General features: G+C 48.5%; 1 protein-coding gene across 2 annotated transcripts; it reads left to right on the plus strand.

The window, feature by feature from the left end:
• Positions 1–13,707: 13,707 nt before the first annotated feature.
• Positions 13,708–18,223, plus strand: LOC117849914 (uncharacterized). 2 transcript variants are annotated; one of them, XM_072292751.1, is made up of 4 exons: positions 13,708–15,186; positions 15,280–15,476; positions 17,780–17,888; positions 17,958–18,223. In XM_072292751.1, exons 1-3 carry the CDS (start codon positions 13,922–13,924, stop codon positions 17,827–17,829), a joined length of 1,512 nt encoding a protein of 503 aa, XP_072148852.1. In that variant the 5' UTR covers positions 13,708–13,921; the 3' UTR covers positions 17,830–17,888; positions 17,958–18,223. The 2 variants fall into 2 exon arrangements, with proteins under 2 accessions (XP_072148852.1, XP_034587542.1); XM_034731651.2 differs by lacking the exons at positions 17,780–17,888; positions 17,958–18,223 and adding an exon at positions 15,596–16,056.
• The last annotated feature ends 4,775 nt before the right edge of the window (positions 18,224–22,998 follow it).

Raw genomic sequence — 22,998 nt, forward strand, 5'->3', positions numbered from 1 at the left:
GGTCAACCCCGCTCTTTGGAAGATTGTTGATGTAGGTGTCAATTTCCCAAGAGGAAATGAAGATACTCCCATCACACAAGATCAAGAGTTTGAGATTCAACAAAACATTCAAGCTTTGCACATCATCAAGAGTTCACTATGTGCCGAAGAATTTGACAAGATTGATAGATTGAAATCCGCCAAGAATGTCTGGGACACTCTCTTCATTAATCATCAAGAAACAAGGAAGGTTAGGGAATGAAGGGTAAGAGCATTAGAGAGTCAGCTCAACTACTTCATCATTAGAGAGAATGAGACACCACAAGAGATGTACAATAGATTGAACAAGATAGTCAACAAAATAAGATCTCTTGGTAGTGACAAGTGGGGAAGGAGAGAAGTGGTTGACAAGATTCTATCGGCCTACATGGCAAGAGATGTTCAACTCCCTACCATGCTAAGAGAAAACAGAGGGTTCAAAAAGTTCACCCCGATGGCTGTGACTGGAAGAATTGAGGAACATCTCATCACTATCAAGAAATCCAAGCTAACTCAATAGATATTCAAGATTCATGAGCAATTGGAAAAGAACAATGGAGTAGCTCTCAAGGCAAGCAACAAGAACAAAGAGAAGAAAGCAAGTTCATCATCCAAGGTAACCAACAAGGATGATAGTGATGATAGTAGTGATAGTGAAAGCATGAATGAAGAAGAAATGGCTCTATTCATGAGGAAGTTCAAGAAAGTGATGAAGAAGAGTGGTTTCTTTGACAAGAACAAGGACAAGAGCAAGACAAAGAGAAAGTCACAGAGGCTATGCTTTGGATGTGGCAAGAAAGGTCATTTCATTGCCGATTATTCGAAAGCTAAACACAAGAAGGAAGGATCCTCCAAGTTTGACAAGAGCAAGTATAAGAAAAAAAATATTGGTGAAGCTCACTTGGGTCAAGAGTGGGATTCTAATGAAGAAAGCTCGAACTCCGACAAAGAAGTGGGATTGGCCACAATGGCTATTGGAGTGTCAACCCCCAAGTCATCTCTATTTGAAGATCTTACCGATAATGAAGATGACTTCACTCACACTTGCCTCATGGCTAGAGGTCTTAATGTAGACTCCGATTCACCTTTTCATAATAATGATGATGTAAATAGTGATGATGAAAAGATGATAAAAGGTTTAGAAAAACATGCTTCTAAAAGAATAATGAAACTAATGATAGAACTAGAAGATAGGGATGAGACTCTCGAGGTGCAAGAAGAGTTATTTAGGCTTGAGCGAGAGAAAACCATTGCTCTTGAGAATTCTTTTAAAAATGAAAAGAAGGGTTTCAAGATGCAAGAGAACTTGCTCAAAGCCAAAATGGAGAAAGTTGTTAGCCTTGAAAAATATCTTTCTAAAGAGAAGATGAAAGTGGAGGAATTAACTAAGAAACTCTCCTTAGCTAAGGATGCTAGTGCTAATCTTAAGATTGCAAGATTGAGCTCCAAGAGAACCTCACAAGTTCTAAAGCCAAACACATGGCACTTGAAGCTTAATTCAACACTCTCAAGAAAAGCACTTCATCTAACTCTAATGATGCATCCATGTCTTCTAGTGCCTCTACTAATAATGGTCGTGCTAGATGTTATAAAGTTGATGTGAATGATTGTGCTACTAACCTTGCTGAGATGCATGCCATGAAGAAAGAGATTGCTAGACTCTCAAACTCACTTCTCAATGAAGAAAAGATTACCTCTAAAGGGGTGAGTTTGAGAACCACACCAAGGCATTTGGTTCAAGCTACTTGAAAAAATTTGGCTTTAAGAATAGAAAGGGTCTGGGTAAGCATGAATAAGAATCATGTGATCCAATTCCATCACAAGGAACAATCATGGCACGAGCAACGGAACAAAATTTGTTGGTAAGCCACTTGAGTACAACAAGCCTATCAAGTTTGTCATATCACAAGAAGTGCAACCCAAGGCTGAAGCTCCACAAGTGAAGCCAAAGGTAACTCAACCAAGGCAAGTGAAGCCTATGATTGCACAAGCCAAGAAGCTCAAGCCATATGCCTCACAAAGTGGTTTCTATGCCAATTATGTGTTGACTTAGGATTACAAGGGTAAGTGATTGCCAAGTATGTGGACTACCACACTAAAGACACATTAATCAAAGGGAATGTGTGGGTGCCCAAGGTTCTTGTGACTAATGCTCTAGGACCCAAGTCTCATTGGGTACCTAAAACACAAGCCTAATTTTTTTTAGGCTTACTCCACCGATAGAACTAAATGGGTGATTCATAGTGGATGCACCAATCATATGACCGGCGAGAAGAAGATGTTCTCCCCTTGTGAAATGAAGAAAAATCCTAAAAATAGATTTTATTTGGTGATAATAGTGAAGGAACCGTTGTTGGTCTTGGTAAAATTTCTATCTCAACCGATCATTCAATTGAATCTTTGGACTATCTGTGTCACAACTTTGTGAGATGGGTTACAATTGTTTGTTCTCTAATGAGGGTGTGACCGTCTTTAGAAGAAGCAATGACTCCATTGCTTTCAAGGGTGAACTCAAGGGAAAGATTTATCTAGTGGATTTTGCCTCGGATAAAGCTCAACTTGATACATGCTTGATGGCAAAGTCTAGCTTGAGTTGGATTTGGCATCGCCAGCTAGCTCATGTTGGGATGAATAATCTTAACAAGCTTCTAAAGGTGGAACACATCTAAGGACTAACAAATATGCATTTTGAGAAAGAATTTGTAGTGCATGTCAAGTCGGGAAACAAGTTGGTGCTCCTCATCCCACCAAGAATATTCTCACAACCACAAGACCTTTGGAATTACTTCATATGGATATCTTCTGTCCTGTGGCATATGCTAGCATTGGAGGAAATTAATATGGATTTGTCATTGTTGATGATTATTCTCGGTATACATGGGTGTTCTTTTTGCATGACAAGAGTGCAGTTCAAGAAATATTCAAGAAGTTTGCAACTAGAACACAAAATGAGTTTGAAGTGAAGATCAAGAGAGTAAGAAGTGACAATAGCACCAAGTTCAAGAACACCAACATTGAAGAGTATCTTGACAAGGAAGGCATTGGTCAAGAATTCTCCGTCCCCACAACAAAATAGGATTGTGGAAAGTTAGAATAGGACTCTCATTGAAGCCGCAAGGACAATGCTTGATGAATACAAGACCTTGGATCAATTTTGGGTGGAAGCGGTCAACACGACGTGCCATGCTATCAACCATCTATATCTCCACAACATGTTGCACAAGACTGCCTACGAGCTCCTAACCGGTAAAAAGTCTAATGTGTCTTATTTAGAGTTTTTGTAGTAAGTCCTTCATTCTCAACAACAAGCCCAAAAGCTCTAAGTTTGCACCTAAAGTTGATGAAGGTTTTCTTCTTAGTTATGCCTCAAATGCTCATGGCTATCGTGTCTTCAATAAAACCACCGGTTGTCTTGAAGTTGCGTGTGACGTGATATTTGATGAATCTAATGGCTCTCAAGTAGAGCAAGTTGCCTCACATGATGTAGATGATGAAGAATTTTCATCACAAGCTATTGAGAAGATGGCAACAAGAGAAATCAAACCTTAAGATAAGAAAGATGATTGTGCCACAAGTCATGGGCCTACAAATTAAGTAACCACTGCGAGCTCTGAAAATTTCGAAGAAACTTGTGGGAAATTCCGCAAGTTCCGGAAACTCCGGACAAACCTCCGGAAATTCTGGAGATGCTGATAAAAGTGCACAATGTCAAGCTGAGGATGAGGATTTGATACAACATCAAGCTCCTAACCCACATCCAAGAGTTCATTAAAGTGTTCAACGTGATCATCCCATGCACAACATTTTAGAAAGCATCTAAAGAGGGATAACTACTCATTCTAGATTGGCAAATTTTTGTAAATAGTACTTGTTTGTTTCCTCTTTGGAACCTCTTAAGGTAGATGAGATGCTAGACAATCCGGATTGGGTGTTGGCCATGCAAGAAGAACTAAAAAACTTCACTTGGAATGAAGTCTGGTCCTTAGTGGAATGCCCCATGAAAAATGTTATTGGAACAAAATGGGTGTTTCGCAACAAGCAAGATGAGCATGTTGTGGTGACAAGAAACAAAGTAAGGTTGGTTTCTAAAGGGTTTACTCAAATTGAAGGATTGGATTTTGGAGAAACCTATGCACCAATGACAAGACTTGAAGCTATTCGCATATTACTAGCATTTGCTACTCATCATGATTTCAAGCTGTATCAAATGGATGTCAAGAGTGCATTCTTGAATGAAACAATCTCTGAAATGGTATATGTTGACAAACCACTGGGCTTTGAAGATCCAAAGTTGCCCAACCACGTCTACAAGCTCCATAAGGCGCTTTATGGGCTCAAGCAAGCCCCTGGAGCATGGTATGAATGCCTTAAGGACTTTCTCCTAAGGAAAGGCTTTGAAATAGGCAAAGCCAGTCCTACACTCTTCACTTGCAAAAAGGATATTGATCTATTTGTATGCCAAATATATGTCGATGACATAATATTTAGTTCTACTAACCAAGTGTGGTGTGATGAGTTTAGTAGGATCATGACAAGGAGATTTGAGATGTCCATGATGGGAGAGTTGAAGTTCTTTCTTGGATTTCAAAATAAAAAACAAGCGACTCAAGGATGGCACCTTCATAAGTCAAACCAAGTACACTCAAGATATGCTCAAAAAGTTTGACATGGAGAATGCCAAGCCCATCAAAACCCCAATGCCCTCAAATGGACATTCTTGATCTAAATGAGGATGGTAAGAGTATGGATCAAAAGGTATATCGCTCTATGATTGGTTCTTTGCTTTCTTTGTGCATCTAGACCCTATATTATGCTTAGTTTGTGCATGTGTGCAACATTTCAAGCTAAAGAAATGTCATTTAATGGCTGTTAAGAAAATCTTAAGATATCTAGTACACACTCCTAACCTTGGCTTGTGGTATCCCAAAGGCTCCACTTTCAATCTACTTGGCTATTCCAATTCGGATTATGCCGGTTGCAAAGTAGATAGAAAGAGTACATCCGGGACTTGTCAATTCCTTGGTAGGTCCTTGGTGTCTTGGAGTTCCAAGAAACAAAATTTCGTTGCCCTATCCACCGCCGAGGCCAAGTATGTTGCAGCCGGTGCTTGTTGTGCTCAACTGCTATGGATGAGGCTCACATTAAGAGACTTTGGTTGTGAGTTTATCAAGATACTTCTCTTGTGTGACAATGAGAGTGCTATCAAGCTAGCTAACAACCCTGTGAACCATTCTAGAACAAAGCTCATAGATATAAGATACTATTTCCTAATAGACCATGAAGCCAAAGGAGATATCGCTCTTAGCCATGTGAGCACCGAAATGCAACTAGCCGATATCTTCACAAAGCCCCTTCATGAGCAAAGGTTTTGTGCTTTGAAGAGTGAATTAAATATTTTGGATTCTCGTAACTTGGCTTGAGATCATGTGCATGTTTGAGTAACTTAGGATAGATGGCTTTCAAAAGAAATTGAAGTGTGTTTTTACTTTGAAAAATATTTGGAGTTAAATTGGCTCTATCACTTGGATCATTGTTCTCATTGGTTGATTATTGGCTGATCTTAAGTGGTAGAACTTCTCATGTTCATATACATTACTGCCATATCTCTCTAAATCTATCCCAGCTCGAATTCTACTCAAATCTATTGGTTGTTAGCTAGGGGGAACGGAATCTCCAGAAATCTTTTCAGAAATTCCGAAAGTGCGGAATCTCCAAAACTATTTTCGAAAAATTCTATAACTTAACGGGTATTTAATTTTAACCCCAGGAAAGTTACCGGTTCATCTCTTTCATTTACCCTGCCAGCTTCTCCCTCCTCCCCTCTCCCTCTCCTCTCGTCCCCTCGGACGATTTGGAGTTTTAGCCACCAAAATCATGCAAGATCATCAAGAGAGGTGTAAATCAACATAAAAATTTGCGTAGTGGCATTGGATTCAAAGTTTGAAGTCATTCTCATCCTCTCCCAAAGGTACCCAAAGTTCACATTGCCCGATCTCTCAATTTAGGTCGTTTCTAAGGGTTCCTTTTGGATAGAAGGCCTTTCTAGACTGCATAGACCTAGGATCTTCAATTTCATATCATTTCCATGACAGATTCATTGCGTATGAAACATTAGGATTTTGCTCTGCGAGTTCTGGAATATTCCAAAAAAGAGTTTCGAAGTCTCCGCAACTTGCGGAAACTCTGGACAATTCTCCGAAATCTCCAGAACTCGTAGATCAAATCCTTTTTGTTGCCTACTCTTTGAGTGTTTCATGACACCATCGCCTCATTTGTTTGTTCTATATCTAGATAGCAAGGGAGAAGAAGGACACTCGTTCTAGTACCGTGCAAAGGAGGACAAAGGCAAGGCATGATCCAAATCCTCCTAGAGTTGAGAGAGGAGGAGGAGGAGGAGGAGGAGGAGAAGAAGAAGAAGAAGAAGAAGAAGAAGAGTCTGAGGAAGAAGAATCTAAAGAAGAAAAGTTTGTGGTTGCTCAGAGGAGGAAGGGGAAAGAAAAGGCAGCTAAAGGATCTCATAGATCTTCTCGTGCCAAAGCTCTATATGTCATGCCATCCTTTCCTATCCCTGACCCAAAGCCAATCAAGAGAAAACATGGTATAGCTTATCACATTTGTCCTAAAACTCTAGAACATCTCACTCCTATCTTTGACCAAGATCAAATGATGGAATTCATTTGCCCAACTCTTCATGAAGTTACATATCCTATGGGATACACTCCTAGATTGGGAAAGAATTATTACAAGCTATCCTTGGCCCTCAAGGAAGAAAGAAGGAAGGATCCTTTTAGATGGGATGAGATGGAGGAGATTAATGCACATTTTTGGAATGAGTTTCACAAGGATTTTTATAGTTATGTTGTGCTGCGTAAGAAGAACAAGCCCCCCATTGTTCCTATGAGATATGTGGATTGGCCATACTATGAGGATGATGGTGCCACATTCAAGGAGGTGATTTCTAAGTACAAGGACTTTGGCCTTTATGAGCTCATGGGTTTTAAGTATCATTGGAATGTGGAGATTCTTGATCAATTTCATAGCTCCTATTACTTCCAAGCAAGCACCAACTCTATTCATTAGACCACTATGGGTGAGCACAATTGTATTGACTATATGACCTTCTCTCATCTTTTGGGGCTTGGAACAAAGGATAAGAAGCATGATGCTATTCATGTTGAATACAAGGTCCGGTCCAAGGATGTACCCTTCATGTTCTACAATCCTATGTTGGCTCTTGAGGGGAAGACAAACAACTTGCAGCCCTTTTTCTATGTGTTCAATCAGTTTTTTAGAAACACAGTTGATCCTAAGGGAGGAGATGCCACCGCTCTTCACTTTCATGCAGGAAATCTCTTGAACCGTGTTGTTCCTAAAGGAATACCATTTTGCAACTTTGACTACATATGGAATGAGCTTCACCGAGCTATGACTGACTCAAGGAAGAATCTTCCCTATGCTCCATATCTCATGTACATGATTGAGAGGGTGACCAAGACTACCTTTCCTAAGGATTGTGCTCATGAGCCTCTTCACATTCGCTCTTGTGATGGTAATGCTCCTCGTCCGACGGCCACATCTCGTCACTATGCCGACTCTTCTAGCCAAGCTCCTCGTCATGTTGATGAGCCATATGTTTCCTCTCCTCCTCAGCAACCCCGCAAACCAAGAGGTTCTAAGATCAAGAGAGTGCTTAGGAGCATGTTTTGCATGTGCAAGCACATAGTCCATGATATCAATGAGAATAGGCATGACATTATGGAGATCCAGGCATCTCAAGGACTCCCTGTTGATACTTATCATGAGCTACCCGACTTTGATGATCCGTTTGCCGAGTGGGACACCATGGATGCCACCGAAGCCATTGCTGCTACCCCATCTCCTGTCCCAGCTGCACCTGTTCGCTCTTCTAGCCCTCGCCGCTCCACACGCGCTAGCTATGTTGAGGAAGAAGAGGAAGAGGATGAGGAAGAGGAAGTAGAAGAAGACGATGAAGAGAAGGACGACGACAACGATGATGATGAGTAGCTGCTGTTGTTTTATTTTCTTTTTGGTGCTTGATGCCAAAGGGGGAGTGAAAATTTGGATGGATGGATTTATGTATCTCATTTGTATCGAACCATGTCTTTATTTCTCTATGGTGTGTAAGACTATCTGAGCATGAAAACTTGGTGCCGTGGATGCTTTAGAACTGTTTTTAATTATCTATGGAAGCTTGTGTGTTAGTGTGAAAAATTTCTGTGATGACTGTTATTTTGAGTTTGGCAGAATGTACGGAGATTCCGGAGATTTTTTGGAAATTCCGTAACTTGCGGAAGTTTCCAGAGATCTCTACGAAATCTCCGGATATTTTGTCACTTTTCTCTCTTATTCTATTGTTGAGTGTATAAACTGTCATATGCATCACAAGAACATGTTTCACACACCTTTAAGCACCCCACTGTTGCTAGGACATGTGCTTCTCTCATGTTTCCATTTATGTTGTGCCAATTGAGTTTTAAAAGTGTTTTTGGAATTCAATTCTTATGGCACACATTAAGGGGGGGTTGCACATGCTCTTGCTTTGTTTTTAATTTTGAGATACATTACACTCTTATTTGAAATATTTAAGCATGTTGTCATCAATCACCAAAAAGGGGGAGATTGAAGAATATCTTGGCCCCCTAAGTGGGTTTTAGTGAATTAATGACACAAGCTTAAGTGTCTAATGAACTTTCAAGTGCATGGGCAGGTATTAAAAGATTGGTTGACATGTAACACTTGTGGATGACCCTCAAAAAGGAAATGGATGGTGTATGTGGCATACCGTGAAGGCTAAAATTATTTTTGGTTCGAATTTGAGTATAGGAATGCCGCACTATTAAGAGGGATGCGTAATATTTGGTCTTTACGTTAAAAAAGGTGCTCAAGATGACCTAACCAACCTATGAGAGACACCTTTGCACCTACACTTCACATGGGGTTACATAGAATGGTGCTGATCTGAGAGCTCTGGAGTATTTCGGAGAAAGTTTCAAAATATTCCGGAGGTTCCAGAGAAAGTTCAGGAAAACTCCGGAACTTAATGTTCAAATGGCTAGTTTCGGGGTGAAGGGGTATAAATACCCCCTCCCACTGTCACTCTCTTGACCTAACTTCGTGCTGAGCTTTAGAAAAGATTTCAAGTCCCCCTCTTTACTCCTCTTTGGCTTTCTTGGTGAGATTTGGTTGGGATTTAAGGAGGGATTCAAGGGAAGGACAAGAGAGAGTGCTAGTGAGTTGATTTTCCATCTCTTGAGCACCTTGTTCTTCATCAAGCCGGTGATTTCATATTTGTTACTCTTGGAGCTTCAAGCTCTTAGCCGGCTAGGCATTGCCCATGGAGCATCCAAGCTTGTGGCTGCTTACAAGAAGTTTGTATTACCCCGACGATTGAACAAGTATCTCTAGCTCGTTCTTTATGGTTGCTAGAGTGAGGAATGTGGCTTAGCTGTGAAAAGCCCACCCTTTGTGGGTTCCTCAACGGAGACGTAGACTTCAAGTGTGGAGCTGAACTTTGATAAAAAAAAATCCTTGTGCCTCTTGTGCTTGTTGTTCTTCATTTCGTTCATATTCAAGCATATAACATATTTTTAAGGTTTGTGCTCGATCTACTTTCCTAGAAGGTTGCTAGATGTTTCATCTTGATCTTGAGGCTTAGTATACCCTGTTGCATAACCTATATTCGGCGATTTACTTTTGGTTAAGCATTCCATAGGGTTGTAGTGCAATCTCGCTAATCTGCGAAGAATCCTAAGATTTTCCCGGAAATTCCGCAAGTTGCGGAATTTTCAGAACAATATCCGAAAACTTCGGAAGTTTCTGATAAACTTATTCAAAGTTGTTGAAAATTTTCAGTGTAGTCGACATCCTAGATCCTTTCACCAGGGAAGGCCGGCATCCCGGCGATGGTGGCAGCAGGTGGGCCAGGCGGCGCGGGCGTCGCCCGTCGTGGGGGACAACCAGTTGGCCTGTGGTGGGGGGGGGGCAAGCATCGTCGAGGGGTTAGCGAGGGAGTGGTCGCGGGGGAGGCGGTGCCGATGGCGGCGCCGCTGCCGAAGCTGAGCCTGGCGGTGGTGGAGGCAGGGAAACACGGCGGGGAGATGGGGCGCCAATAGAGAGAGGGGAGGGAGGGATGACAGCGGTGGCGAGGGTCGTCGTTGTGCCTTGCCCCAACTAGGTCCGGTGCCGTGGCAGGAAGGCAGCGCTGGGGGTAGAGTGGGGTGGATGGTGGAGGCAGGACGGTGGTGGGCGGGAGTGCGAGGGGCGATGGAGGCGGAGACGAAGAGGATAAGGTTCGCAAGCGCTGCTGCTGTTGAATTTACTCGTTGATCTGACATGTACGCTATCGATCTAACGGTCTACAATTAGATAGATTTTCCTAGCAACTAGTAAATAATTTGTCTATATTATTATGCACCTAGACATATACTATATCTAGATGTATAATAATATTTATAAATTAAAAAAAGTTAAAATGATCAGCAATTTAGAACGTAGGGAGTAGCTGTTAAGATAGGTTTTCCCCTGTCAAGCAATCAGCCGTTGTTATACTAGCCGATAGCCGTGTAACGTGATTAAGGCACCATCACGTCCTTGCAAAAAAATTTGTTGCCGCAGTACATCATCGCTGGCTTGCTGCCGTGGCGACGCGTGCCGGCCTGCCGGGTATTGGACGGAGGAGGCAGGTGAGAGAGTGCAGAATTCACAGGGTCGATTCGGTTGTTGAGCGAGTATCGTCAGCGGATGCTATCTTCACTCTCTCATGTAGTCATGTGCGAACGGGAACAAATACAAGCAGGTCACCAACACTGTTTCCGGCCTCGCGATAAGATACAAACCGTACGATCCTTCACAGCTCGAGGAGGAAAAAAGCAGCACGTCGATCCAGCTAGAGAGGAAGATCAACTCAACTCCGATTTTACTCCTCCCCGGCAACCGGGATCCAGCTTGCACGTCTGCGCCCCCAGCTACTGCTCCTACTGCCTCCGCCACCCATGCCCACACGCGGACGGCACGGCGTCACGGCCGCCCCCATCCCCTGCGGCACACAGCTAGCAGCAGCGGGTTCACCTTCAACTTCAATTCACCCACCGGGTGCGCACGCGATTTCCGCATGTGCCCGGCGCATCGTCCAGCTCCCATCCGGCCTCCGTCGCCGCACGGTTCCCGTCTGATCCCCGCCCCTCCGCTGCCCGCCGCCCGCTCCCCCCGTGAAAGCGCCGGAGCCCCGACGCGGGCCTCCCTTGTCCGGGGCGACACGTACAAAACCCCAGGTTGGAGTCTGGTGCCGTGTCACGCCCCCCATCCTTTTGCCCTCCCGCGGCCCCATCCCTTCTCGCTCGCCCGCGATATTTTTTCATCGCTTTTACCGTCTCGGCGCGTAGCGGGCAGGCATCGCGTCGCGTCAGTGTCAACCAGCTTTGGGCCCGGGGCGTGGGTCCCGGGCGCCGTCGCGCTCGGGTCCGGCCGCGGCCGGGGGGCGCGCGATGCACGAGCTGGTCGCGACCGCCGTTTAGCAGCCAATCACGCGGTTAGTTTAGCCGTGATTTTGCTAGCACTGCACTAGCCCCTTTTCCTTTTCATTTCTTTTCTTTCATTTTCTATTTCAGCGGAGTCGTTAACATGTCGGCTCTACGGCAGGCTGCGCTTCATGCACCCACTTGCTTGGATCTAGGGATTTTGAAAATGACGCGGTCACATGAACTAGCTGCTAATGACACCTTTTCATTAAAAAAATAATAACTCACATAAGCATGCACACTTAGCACATTGATGACACCACCGCATCAAGACGACTATAAGATTTAATAGACAAATTCTAAAACTAACATAGTCGTTAATATGCAAAGCCCGCGACAAAGTTCGAGAGTTCCACCCGAAAAAACCTGACGTCTAACTAACGATCTACCTCCGTTCGTGAATGTTTGTTGTTTCGGATAGGAGTTTTGTACGGGAAATAGGATAAACTTTTTGTTCTGAACGTCATTTAAAAAGGAACGGAGGTAGTACTCGCTAATGACATTCATATTTGTTTCAGTGATTTATTTTTTTTATTATTGATGCATAGCATCTAATCTCACATAATTCAAGAACTTGGGTCTTAGTTTAGTTAGGGTGGTTTTACATTGTTTTTAACATGCATGATCTGAGTTTTGAGATTCTTTTGTTTAAAACTACATTTTATACATTCCAACCAATTATTTAACATATTCGGCTGGATCTCCAATTGTCCCAGAAACAACAAGTGCATAAACTGGACTATTACTTTACACCGACAATAGACTTTGTTTATACCTAAGAGCATATTAAATAAGGACAACTTTATTTAAGTGGTGTGAAAAGAACCCTAATTGCATGACTTGACAAAAGTCATTTTGGTACAACAAACTTTGAGAAAATGTAGATAAAGAAAACTCGGAGTTTTGAAAGACTCGTATTCTATACTTTTTTTTCTCTCAGAACCTTCTTGGAAACTGAAGTGAGGTCAAAAGGCGTACATTTGGAAAATCTTATTTATTTATTTATTATGAATTCTTTTTACAGTGTTACAATGCTAATTATGTGCTTTCCCCCCTATTTTGATCAATGTTCATCGAAATAAAAAAGATTAATCTTTTGAAAAAAGAATAAAAAGATCAACAAACAAAAATATATACTTATTATAGTTATATCATTTTTATAATTCATGGAGTATGTTGTACCACTAACATTTTAAAAACCAATAATGGTCCCAAGTTGTACTACTATTAAGACTTTTGGGATGGCTTTTAAAATATGGCTGGGATCTTTTACCCACTTCGCTCGCGGTGACTGTCACCACACAAGTAGGAGTATAGATGGCCGTCCAGACCGCCTGGCCCGGCCCGGCACGAGCTCGGCAAGGCACGAGCACGATGGCGCCGTGCCTGGGCTAGCACGATGATGCTGCCGTGCCATGCCCGCCCACGGGCTGCACCGGCAATCCAAGCATGGGCACGGTGGCCGACGGGCCAGCTCGAAGCATGGTCGGCGGCGGGCTCACCCGAGGCACAGTGGGCCTGCACGGCGTGCTTCCTACGCGTCGCCATCGCCGCCTCCAGCTCGGCGAGCTGCCCCCTGTGCGCTGCCGCTTGCTTGCTGCCCTACTCCTTGGGCGCCACCGATGTCGCCTCCAGCTCGACAAGCTGCCGCCCCCGGCTCCGTCTGCATGCTCGCCGTCGCTGCCACCTGCGGGTTGCGGCCAAGAAATGTCGAGGGAGGCGGAGCCGCATATGAGAGGTGTGCGCCGGCTGCCGGAGGGAGAGGGATGGAGGGAGGCGGAGCTCGGAGAAGAGGACGGCGGGGAGTGGCTGCAGCAGGGGGGTGGTCGGGAGGGAGCGAGAGGGAGGGAGGCGGCGATGGGGGAGATCAAGAGAAGAAGGAACGTGAAAAGGCAGTGGTTGGCAGGTCGGGACTGGCTGGTGACCTAGTGTTGGCTTGTTGGGCCGTTAGGAAGAAAGATAATAGGCCGACCTCTAAAAATCGTGTCGAGCCAGGCTGCCCGTCTGGGGGTGGTGGTCCAAGCCCGGCACGAACCACCAGGATGGGCCAGCCCGAGTCCGAAGGGTTACAGGCCGGGTCGGGCTAGGGTCAGGCTAAAAAAAAAAACTCCGTGCGGGGCTGCCGGCTGCACGGCCAACTATAAGTAGGACGGTTCACGAGCAGCGTGGGGAGGCTGACCAGGACGGCCCTCCGGATCCTTAATTAAAGCGCCCCAACGCTTTCCCTTCTTTTCCTCGCGTTTGGACGGCCGCCTCCTGCTCCTGAGGTTGTGCGCTGCTATTTCTTCACCTCCCCCGTGCGGTGGTGGCCGAACCAGAGGTCAGCCGGGGGCGCTCGCTCGAGGCCTCGTCCGACACCGCAAGCCATGGGCTTCCAGGTCGCCGCCGTGGCACCGTCGCCGTGCGCGCGCTCCTCCTCCGTCTCCTCGTCGCCCTCCACCTCCTCGCGACCGCTGCCCGCCTTGCTCGGCGGCGGATGTGCGGGGCTCGCGAGATCCCGCGGCGTAATGGTGTGGCGGCCGCGCCCGGCGCGGACGACTGCGAGGAGCGCGCTGAGCGCGAGCTTGGATGGGATGGGGGCCGGGGACGCGGAGTTCTTGAGGAGGATCGAGGAGCTCGCGGCGGCGGCGGGGGTGCAGCCGGCGGGCGCAGCGGGGTGCGGCTGGCCGGCGAGCGTGGAGCGTAGCGCGAGCAGCGTCGGGCTGCCGCTGTCGCTGCGCATGCTGAAGCGAAAGAAGAAGCAGCAGCAGCAGCGGCAGGTGGTGGCGCGGCAGTCGCGGTGGGACGAGGGGCTGCTGGGCTCCGCCGGGGAGTCGGTGGGCCGCGCCTTCTCCTCGATGGTGCTCATCGTGCGGGAGCTGCAGAGCTTCGCGCTGCAGCAGATGCGCGACGCGCTGCTCTGCGACGACCTGCAGGGCGTCCTGGCGCGCGTCCAGGGCGAGATGCACGCCTCCTTCGTCTGGCTCTTCCAGCACATCTTCGCCGGCACTCCGGCGCTCATGCTCTCCCTCATGCTCCTCCTCGCCAACTTCACCGTCCACTCGATGGGCCACAGCGTCGCCGCCGCGGCCGCCACCATCCCGCCCGCTCCGCCCGCCGTCGCCGCTGCCGCGGCGGTCGTCGACAACCAGCGCGCCGAGCCGTCCCGGCCACGTTTCGACAAGGTTTCGGTGAAGACGTTCTCCGTCGGCAGGACGGCCTCGGTCGGCGGGAACAGCGGCGGCGGCGGCAAGGCGCCGCCCGTCGCGGGCGCCACCGGCGACGGCTGGTCGGACGAGTCCCTCTATCGGCTAAGCCGCGTGGCGCCGCAGCAGCCGTCGACGCCCGCTGGGGCGGGCCTCGGGGAGGCCGCGCCCGACGCTTCGGACGAGGACGAGCAGGCCATTTGGGAAATGATGGTCACGGAGGCTTCCAAGATGCAGGCCAGCGCGCGCGCCGAGGAGCTGAGCGACCCAGATGTGCTGGGGAGCCTCGTCGCGCCGGTGGAGGCGGAGCTGGAGACGGAGGACCAAGCGGAGCACGTACGGACGCGGCAGAGGTACGAACAGGCCGTCGCCGATGAGCCGAACAACTCGCTCATCCTCGCCAACTTCGCGCAGTTCCTCTACCTCGTGCAGAACGACCACGACCGGTAGGTCCCCTCGGCTACGCCCACCAACTGTTCGACGAATTGACAACGCCACCGTGGTTACTGATCATAAGCACTCGTTTCATTTCATCGCAGGGCGGAGCACTACTTCGAGTTGGCGGTGCGCGCGGAGCCGGCGGACGCGGAGGCTCTGAGCCGGTACGCGACCTTCTTGTGGAAGGCGCGGGACAACCTCGCCGGCGCGGAGGACACCTACCAGGAGGCCATCGCGGCCGACCCCGGGAACGCCCACCACGCCGCCGCCTACGCCCACTTCCTCTGGAACACCGGAGGTGAGGACACATGCTACCCCCTCGATTGACGCGCGAACACCGGCACCGACACGAACCGGCCAGGCCAAAGATCGAAAAAAAATGAAAAATTTAGAATTCAAGAAGTCAAGTTCTTGCAGCATGCGCGGGGGCGGCCACGCGGCGAGACGGCTAGACCACGACATCACACCCATGGCCCGGGCGGTGGAGTGGAGCTGACACATGATATCGTCCCCCTTTTACTTAGAAGTGTGCGTGCGTGGCGTGGGCAGTGGAGTGAGTTGTGATCCAGGAGGACATGGCGGTGGCGGTGGTGGTGCTTCTTCCCCCGCTCCGGGAATCCGGGCAATTGGAGCTTTTGGCCGGGAACGTGGACGACGGGCCTCTCGGGTTCCGGCGAGCTTGTCGGGGCCAACCGGCGCCCGGGAAGCATGGATGGCTGTAGAACTGTGTGGTAGAGCACAGTGGCGTGGAGCGCGACGAGGTGGACATCGACCATGAATGGATGTTCTGTATAGCAGCTCGCATCCTGTAATTATGTAGATGTGAAAAAAGAATAACCAAGTGAATAAGGAGATCGTGGTAATCCCGGTGCAATCTACCTCGGATCTTGCGTGTTTCTACCACCAATACTCCTTGGGACTGCTAGCATTTCTCATCGGCCATCACAACTCGTTTGGGAGATCGGGGGCCAAGTGGGAAGCGAGAATGTCTTCTGCTCGCGGATCTCGATTGCTGACCTGCTTGCACTGATGCAGAAGCCATTCTCTTTGTGATGCAGAGTTCTTAACAGAAACGATGACGGGCTGTACCTCAAAATCAGCACAACGGTTTCACCCAAGCAGGCACAATCGTAGTACCTGTGCACATGCTCTGCAACGCCGCTCTGAGAGTCAAGGCAGTGAGCGCGAAGCAGAGTAGGACCGCTAGACTCGTAGCACGATCCGGCAGCGGCGCAAGCCGTAAGCACAGTCCCCCACTTCCTCCCGTGCAAGTTGTGGCCCGTCCATTCCATGTGCCCGAGCCAGTCCATCGTCCACTGGAAGCGGGCACCTCGTTTATCTCTAGTACACCAGGACGTCCTCCCGTGCCGAACAATTTCAGAACTCATCGCTCATCGGTACTAGACTCCTCCAGTCTCAGCCGAGCTGCAGGAAAAGATATTTACCAGATTTTCACGGGCGCTTCGTGCCATGGCACGGTCGGCCTCACTGCCCGGGCGGAGAAGTCCGCGGCCCCGGCCCGGTTTGACACGGAACCTACCCCATCGCACTCGTCCACTGGCATGCAGTTGCTCACTGGCCGATATTCCGTCTCCCGGCTCCGGATCACGGGAAAGAGTACAAACCGGGGCGTGTGCAACGACCACGGCCTTCCTCGCGACACACACAGTACGTTACAGTGCATTATTCTGCGATAGGTTTATCATGTCCTGTCAGACGCCATGATCGGGCTAATGATCGCTAAAATGCACCAAGAGGGCGCGTCCAAAATCCGGCATGGGTCGCGTGCGAGAGGCCGGCGGCGTACGCGATGTGCGTTCGGGCCGTCGGGCGGCGTGGTTTGCTCGGGAAAAAAATTGCAGGTTCTGGATGGCTCTCGCCTCTCGGGGATCCCGGCGGTGGCGGCGCATGTACGTGACGCGACATGGAGACTGGAGAGGGGGGGCATGCACGGACGAACGTCGGCACCGGCTCGACGGGGGTCGGGGTCGGCCGGCACATGCCATGCGATTTGGTGCCGGACCAAGTGGCAGGTGCGTTCTGTATGGGTGCGCCTGAACCCATCGACGGGTTTGACGTCGCTTAGGGATGGCAGTCGGTCCTATGGTGCGGGTGCCCACGGGTTTAGCACCTAATGGGTGCAGACGTGGGTGCAAAATTTCACCCATAGGTTTAGATCTGATCCGATCCAATCCATATTGAGATGAGTCGGGCGCGGGTCTTTCTTCACACCCGCGGGTCACCCGTGGGATCTGCAATTAAGGATATATGAGATTTTCATATGTAAATTTAGGATTAAATATGCAAAGCATGTAATCATCTCTCTATAGATATTATTCCATAGATATTATGACTTTCTCTTGTCCTTTCAATCTTATAGGTTCCTAGCCTCTCAATCTCATTAGTTTTGTTAACGTTAATGTACCTAACTACTTGTGATTTTCTCTCATTGATAACTTTTGTTGTGGTAATGAGTTTTGATTGTAAGTTATGATTGATATAGCTTCTTTTCAATTGTATTTGCTACCTAGATGATACTTTAGGTGCTAAAATATTCTTGTTTGATTCATTTGTTCATAAGTATTTATTGTGTTGTTAAAGCATCCACAGGTGACCCGAAACCCGAGGGCGACCTGCGGGTGTGGGTGTGACATTTCACCGCGGGTCTATCTAAGGGTGGGCGTGACCAAGTGTTGTGGATCTTGTTGAGGTGGGTTTTTACTCCACCCGCACCTCACCCACCCATTGACATCCCTAATGTCGCCTATTATCGTGTCAGGAACAAGCGGTGATGTGAGCCTGTTTGTGTTGATTGATCCGGTGAGCTCCCTGAATGAACCATGGTTCGGGGTGGTGTCCAAGAGGAAAATGCCATGAGGCTAGTTTGATTACTATCTCTCCCTGAGACCCTGACCAGAAGGATGCAAATGGAACGTTCCTCCATAGCTGGTCATCGTCAAACAGTTCCCATGGGACTGGGGAACCTATAAATAGTATCATCTAGGCTCTGCATCTGTCTAAGGTTCACGTTCATCGGTTTACATATGTCTACGTGCCCTGCCTGCCCAATAAACTTTGATTCAGCACACAAACATTCTCTTTCGCCCCCGCGTCACTCCTCAGGGGTGACACAGGTGGGGGCAGACCCCAACCCTAGCGCCACCACCCCATCTCCCTCCCTCTTTCTGTCTCGCTGCTGCCAGAGCTGACCCGCCGGAAGCCTGTGCGACACCTAGCAGGGCGGCGGTAGGGCGGAATCGCCTGATTTGGGCTAGAGTCTCCTGGATCTGGAAGGGTCAGCCTAAGGTGCGGTGGTGGTGGCGGCGGTCGGCAACGGCCACGGTGTGGGTGCGGCGGCCTTCTTCAGTCCCGTGCGTGGACGGAGCAGTCTTGGAGAGAGCCTGCAGCTGCATCGTGCGCGAGGCGGTGTGGAGCCGTGTGCGCCCCTGAGGAGCCAACACGGCCATATCCGGTGGTGACGCCCCTAGCGAGCCGGATCCACCGAGGCGGTTACGACCGTCGCCTAGTGGGGTGGCCCAGCGGCTACGAGAGGCGGCGGCGATCGCGACTGGGCGTGGCTAGCGTGGCACGACGCGGCTGGGACTGTGAGCTGGCGCGCAGCGTCGGCGCGGCACCGGCAGCACACGTGGGCAGGGAGAACGCCATGGGTGCAGGCAGTGGAGGCGGGAGGAGGCCCTAGTGTCGGCTCAGGATGTGTCCCGGCCGGATCTGGGGCGCGGAGGTGACTGTCGCAGGCGCGATGGCGCTGCGCCTAGGAGGCGGCGTCTAGCGGAGGACGTGCGCGAAGGAGGCCTTGCGGTGCGGAGCGCTTGCGGCTGGGCTGCGACAATGGAAGCGGCCTGATGGTCGCGGCATGGGGTGATGTCAACGGTCCTGGGCTGCTGTGGGTAGTGATAGGCAGCAACCGTGTGCGTACCGACGCTACGGTGAGGTGTTGTGGTGGCACAACCGAGGGGGGTCTACGAGCGGCACAAGGAGGCACGGCGGTGACGCCACCCCCAGGGGGGCTTCCATGGCTGCGGTCGTGGGAGTGTCAAGCTGTGTACGTGCAATGGCTATGGATGTGATAGCTCTGGGCGAAAGCCTTTGCCGGTGATCTCGCTGATGGCGATGGCGGCGGCATCTTAGGGCATCGTTCTCCCCATTGGGGGCGTCATCTTGGACCTCCATCCTTGCTGCACGGGGTTGTCCGGGTGAAAACCCTGTCTAGATTCTGGATGAGCGATGGCGGCGCCATTGGCGTCATCCCCTCCTTGGAGGCATCGTCTCTAGAGACCCAACTCGGCTGTGGCATTGATGGTGACGTCGTTGATCATGGGAGGCTATAGTCGGTGGCGGCGGCCTCGCCGCAATGGGCTTGCGGTGCGGCAAGGCGGCATGGTGCAAGATGGCAAGCTTGACGGGGGTTGCTGCGCTCACGTGGAGGCGATTGCGGTTTTGGTGGCGGCCAGGGGTTGTTGCATTTTTGTCGGGTTGGCTGCTTGTAGCGGACCGCAACAGCTGGCGTTGCTTGGCAATTATTAGTGCGGCGTGGGACTGCGTCCGAGGACGGCGCTTGCAGCAATGACATCGTGGGATGACTAGGCTTGCAGCGGATTGCGGCGGGTGGCTCAGCTTTGCTGGGCTACTCCGGTGCGGTACATCGTCAGAAGACAGCACAAGCAACTTCGTTGGCTTGCTAGCTCAGCGGCGAAGGCTATGTGTGCGGGTGGAGCAACAAGGCGAAGTCGACCTGTGGCGTCGGCTTTGATGTTTAATGGAGATCGTGGGAAGCGGGGCAACATTGCTCTCCATTCTGATGGCGATAAAAGAAACAAATCCATAACATGGAGTACTGTGGCAACGAGAGTGATGTGGAGTCCAACGGCGGGTGTGGCGAGATCCCCACGCATTTGTGTTATCGTGGTGGTGACTGCGAGGTGGAGTGTGGTGTTGCAGTGGCACTACGACGAAGGGTCCCGCATGGCGGTGGCATTCTCGGTGCGGTGCGGTCTGTTTCTCTTGTGTCCCTGTCGACACAGGTCACGCCTGGAGGTTTCGGCGACTACATGAGCGTGAGAAAGTTGGTGGGTGCCGCGACAAGGTTTCGGTTCGGCTGCCGTTGTCGATTGGGTGGTGCGGTCGCGTTGATGTCCCAATCCAACCGATCGGGTTGGCAGTTTCAAGTTGAGTGGTTATCCGTGTTGATATCCCAATCTAACCGGACGAGTATAGTTATTTTTTTCTTTTTTTTTTCTTTCCTGCGTATGATCTAGGATTATAGTCTTATATTTTGCTGTATATCAATAGAAAAACCCGCACTATCGGTTCGTTAAAAAAAAACTATGATTCTGGGTCCGATTACTCCGTATGACCGTATGGAACAAAGCTAAAGGCCTGAGGACATGTGACCCCACACCACCATACAACAAGGCCGAGACGCCCAGCCCAGAACAAACCTCGGTCCACACTAAAACAGCCCATCGACACAGTACAGCCCAACTAATTGGAAGCCCCATTTCTATGGACCGGAAGGCAGCACTACGGGCTTTAAAATACGAGAGCCGAACATACTAAAATAACCAACCTAAGCTACTCGGTATATATTGTGCATTTATTTTACCATATTGCAAAATTGCAGGAAGTACAGCATCATTTGTCCAAAAAAAAATGTTCAAGTTGGATTTGAGTCTAAATTTTGAACACCGAAAGTGCAAGCAAGATACGAACGGGTTGGGAGCAAATATTGGAGCAGAATCTTACGTGAGCAGCAGCTACGCACAAAGTTCAATTACAGAAAATTTAGTGTCTAAATTACTCCCTCCGTTCCAAATTGTAAGTCGTTCCAAGAATCTTGGAGAGTCAAAGTATCTTAAGTTTGACCAAATTTATATGATAATATAATAACATTTATGATGTTAACTAAGTATCATTAGATTCTTTATCAATTATATTTTCATAGTATATCTATTTCATGTCATAAATCTTTATATTTTTCTCTATAATTTTGGTCAAACTTGAGATGCTTTGACTCTCCAAGATTCTTGAAATGACTTACAATTTGGAACAGAGGGAGTAATAAACTTGAAAAAGACCTACAACTTTTGTGTTGACCCTGCGGACATCACCAATCAGTCCGGGAGCCATCAGAACTATGAAAAGTGTTTTCATCGACACGCCATCACTGCCAGTTTCAACCGAACAGGCGAACGGGAGGTGAAATGTTTTCACTTCTGGTTCAGAAGCAGATGGAAGTGGTGGATATTGGATCCAGCGGTTAAAATGTATATCATGTTCCAACCACAGATCAGCTGTTGGCTCTATTCATGACCCAACGGTGAAAACCAACGGTGAAAATAGACCCGGGGTGACACCCACCAGTCGGACGACAAAAAATTATTTTTTGTATGAAGTTAGATGGAGACAAACTTTATATTAAAATTATAGAAAAATTATAGAGATCGACAATATCTAAGTATTCATTTGAAATTGTTTACATACCTAAATATTTGATATAAATACTAAGACCTATCAAACGACGTTAGATGGAAAAAAGATCAACATCAAAGTTGTAGTGCTCGATCTAAAATTTTGGAGTTGGCAACCTTTTCATTTGAGATCGTTTTGGTGTAAAAAAATTAATATAAAATTCATAAATGCCTAGGTGACCGGCTTAGGTCTTTGATCTCCTCTTGTTCTCCAGGCGCATTGTTCTTTAAAGTTTGTACAAACCTTTTGTGTACCACCATGTATAAGTCAAAGTCTCTTTCATAAATAGTATTGATTGGAATCTGATATATAACTGGTACATGTATGATTATGCCTTATTAATTGCTTTATGGTATATGCCGTTGCAATGCTTAATGATAGATGTGTGCGCTTTGATCTGATCAACATATAGTCTTGGTAGAATTTGTGTTAAGCATGGTGATTTCCTAACTCTACGAATGATTTAATACAGTACATATGATTCAGACGGTTGATTACCCTCATATGATGATAGTACGTGGTGTGTGTGTGGGTGGGGATAAGGGGCCAAGCCGAGCCAGCGATAACTATAATACGACAATCATATGATAAGTGAGTGGTAGAGAGCAATTAGGTCTGTGTTCAAGGAAAAAAAGAAAAGCTATTTCTAATGGTATTTACAAATAAATAAATAATATTAATTTATCCTTATGTGAGGTCACATGTGGGGCTATTAGCATATCAAGTCTTAAATAAAAAAATCTCTACCGTTGTTTCTTCCAATCGTCGCGGTTGTTTTGCAAAAAAAGTTTCTCAACTTTTTCGTAATAAACCCGCAGTCCTTGGAATAGTTGAGGCAGTCTCTACACCAGCCGGCCTTCTATCTTTTCTCTCGTTGCCTTATCCCGTTAGGCTCGCTCGGCAACGGTGGCGGTGGATGCACGCCGCTTGACGCTTCCGCAGGAAACACGGTGAGGGCCGACCGATCTAGTGCCTCCTGACTTTAGGACTTGGCGAATCGAAGGACATGGACGTTGCTCGGCAAGCGGGATCCCGTGTGCCCAAGAGCGGTGGTGCTCAGCAAGTGAGATCCCGGGTGCCCAACAGAGCAGCGGCGCTCGCCGAGCGGGTGCCCACCGGAGCAGCGGCGCTCGATGAGCCTGTAGTGGACTCTTCTCGAGGGCGACTACGAGTAAGGTTTGCTGACAAACCGCCGTCTGCCAGTCCCTTTCCCAGACCTTGCCGTCCGCCACCGCCGGCCCCTTCGCCATCCACCAGCCGCCACCTCCGCATGTGTGGTGTGGGCTGCCATGGGAGGTTGTGTGTGGGGGAGAAGAAAGGTCGCCGCTAGC

The sequence above is a fragment of the Setaria viridis genome, chromosome 3 (assembly GCF_005286985.2).
Source record: "Setaria viridis chromosome 3, Setaria_viridis_v4.0, whole genome shotgun sequence".
In the NCBI taxonomy this organism is placed as follows: Eukaryota; Viridiplantae; Streptophyta; class Magnoliopsida; order Poales; family Poaceae; genus Setaria; species Setaria viridis.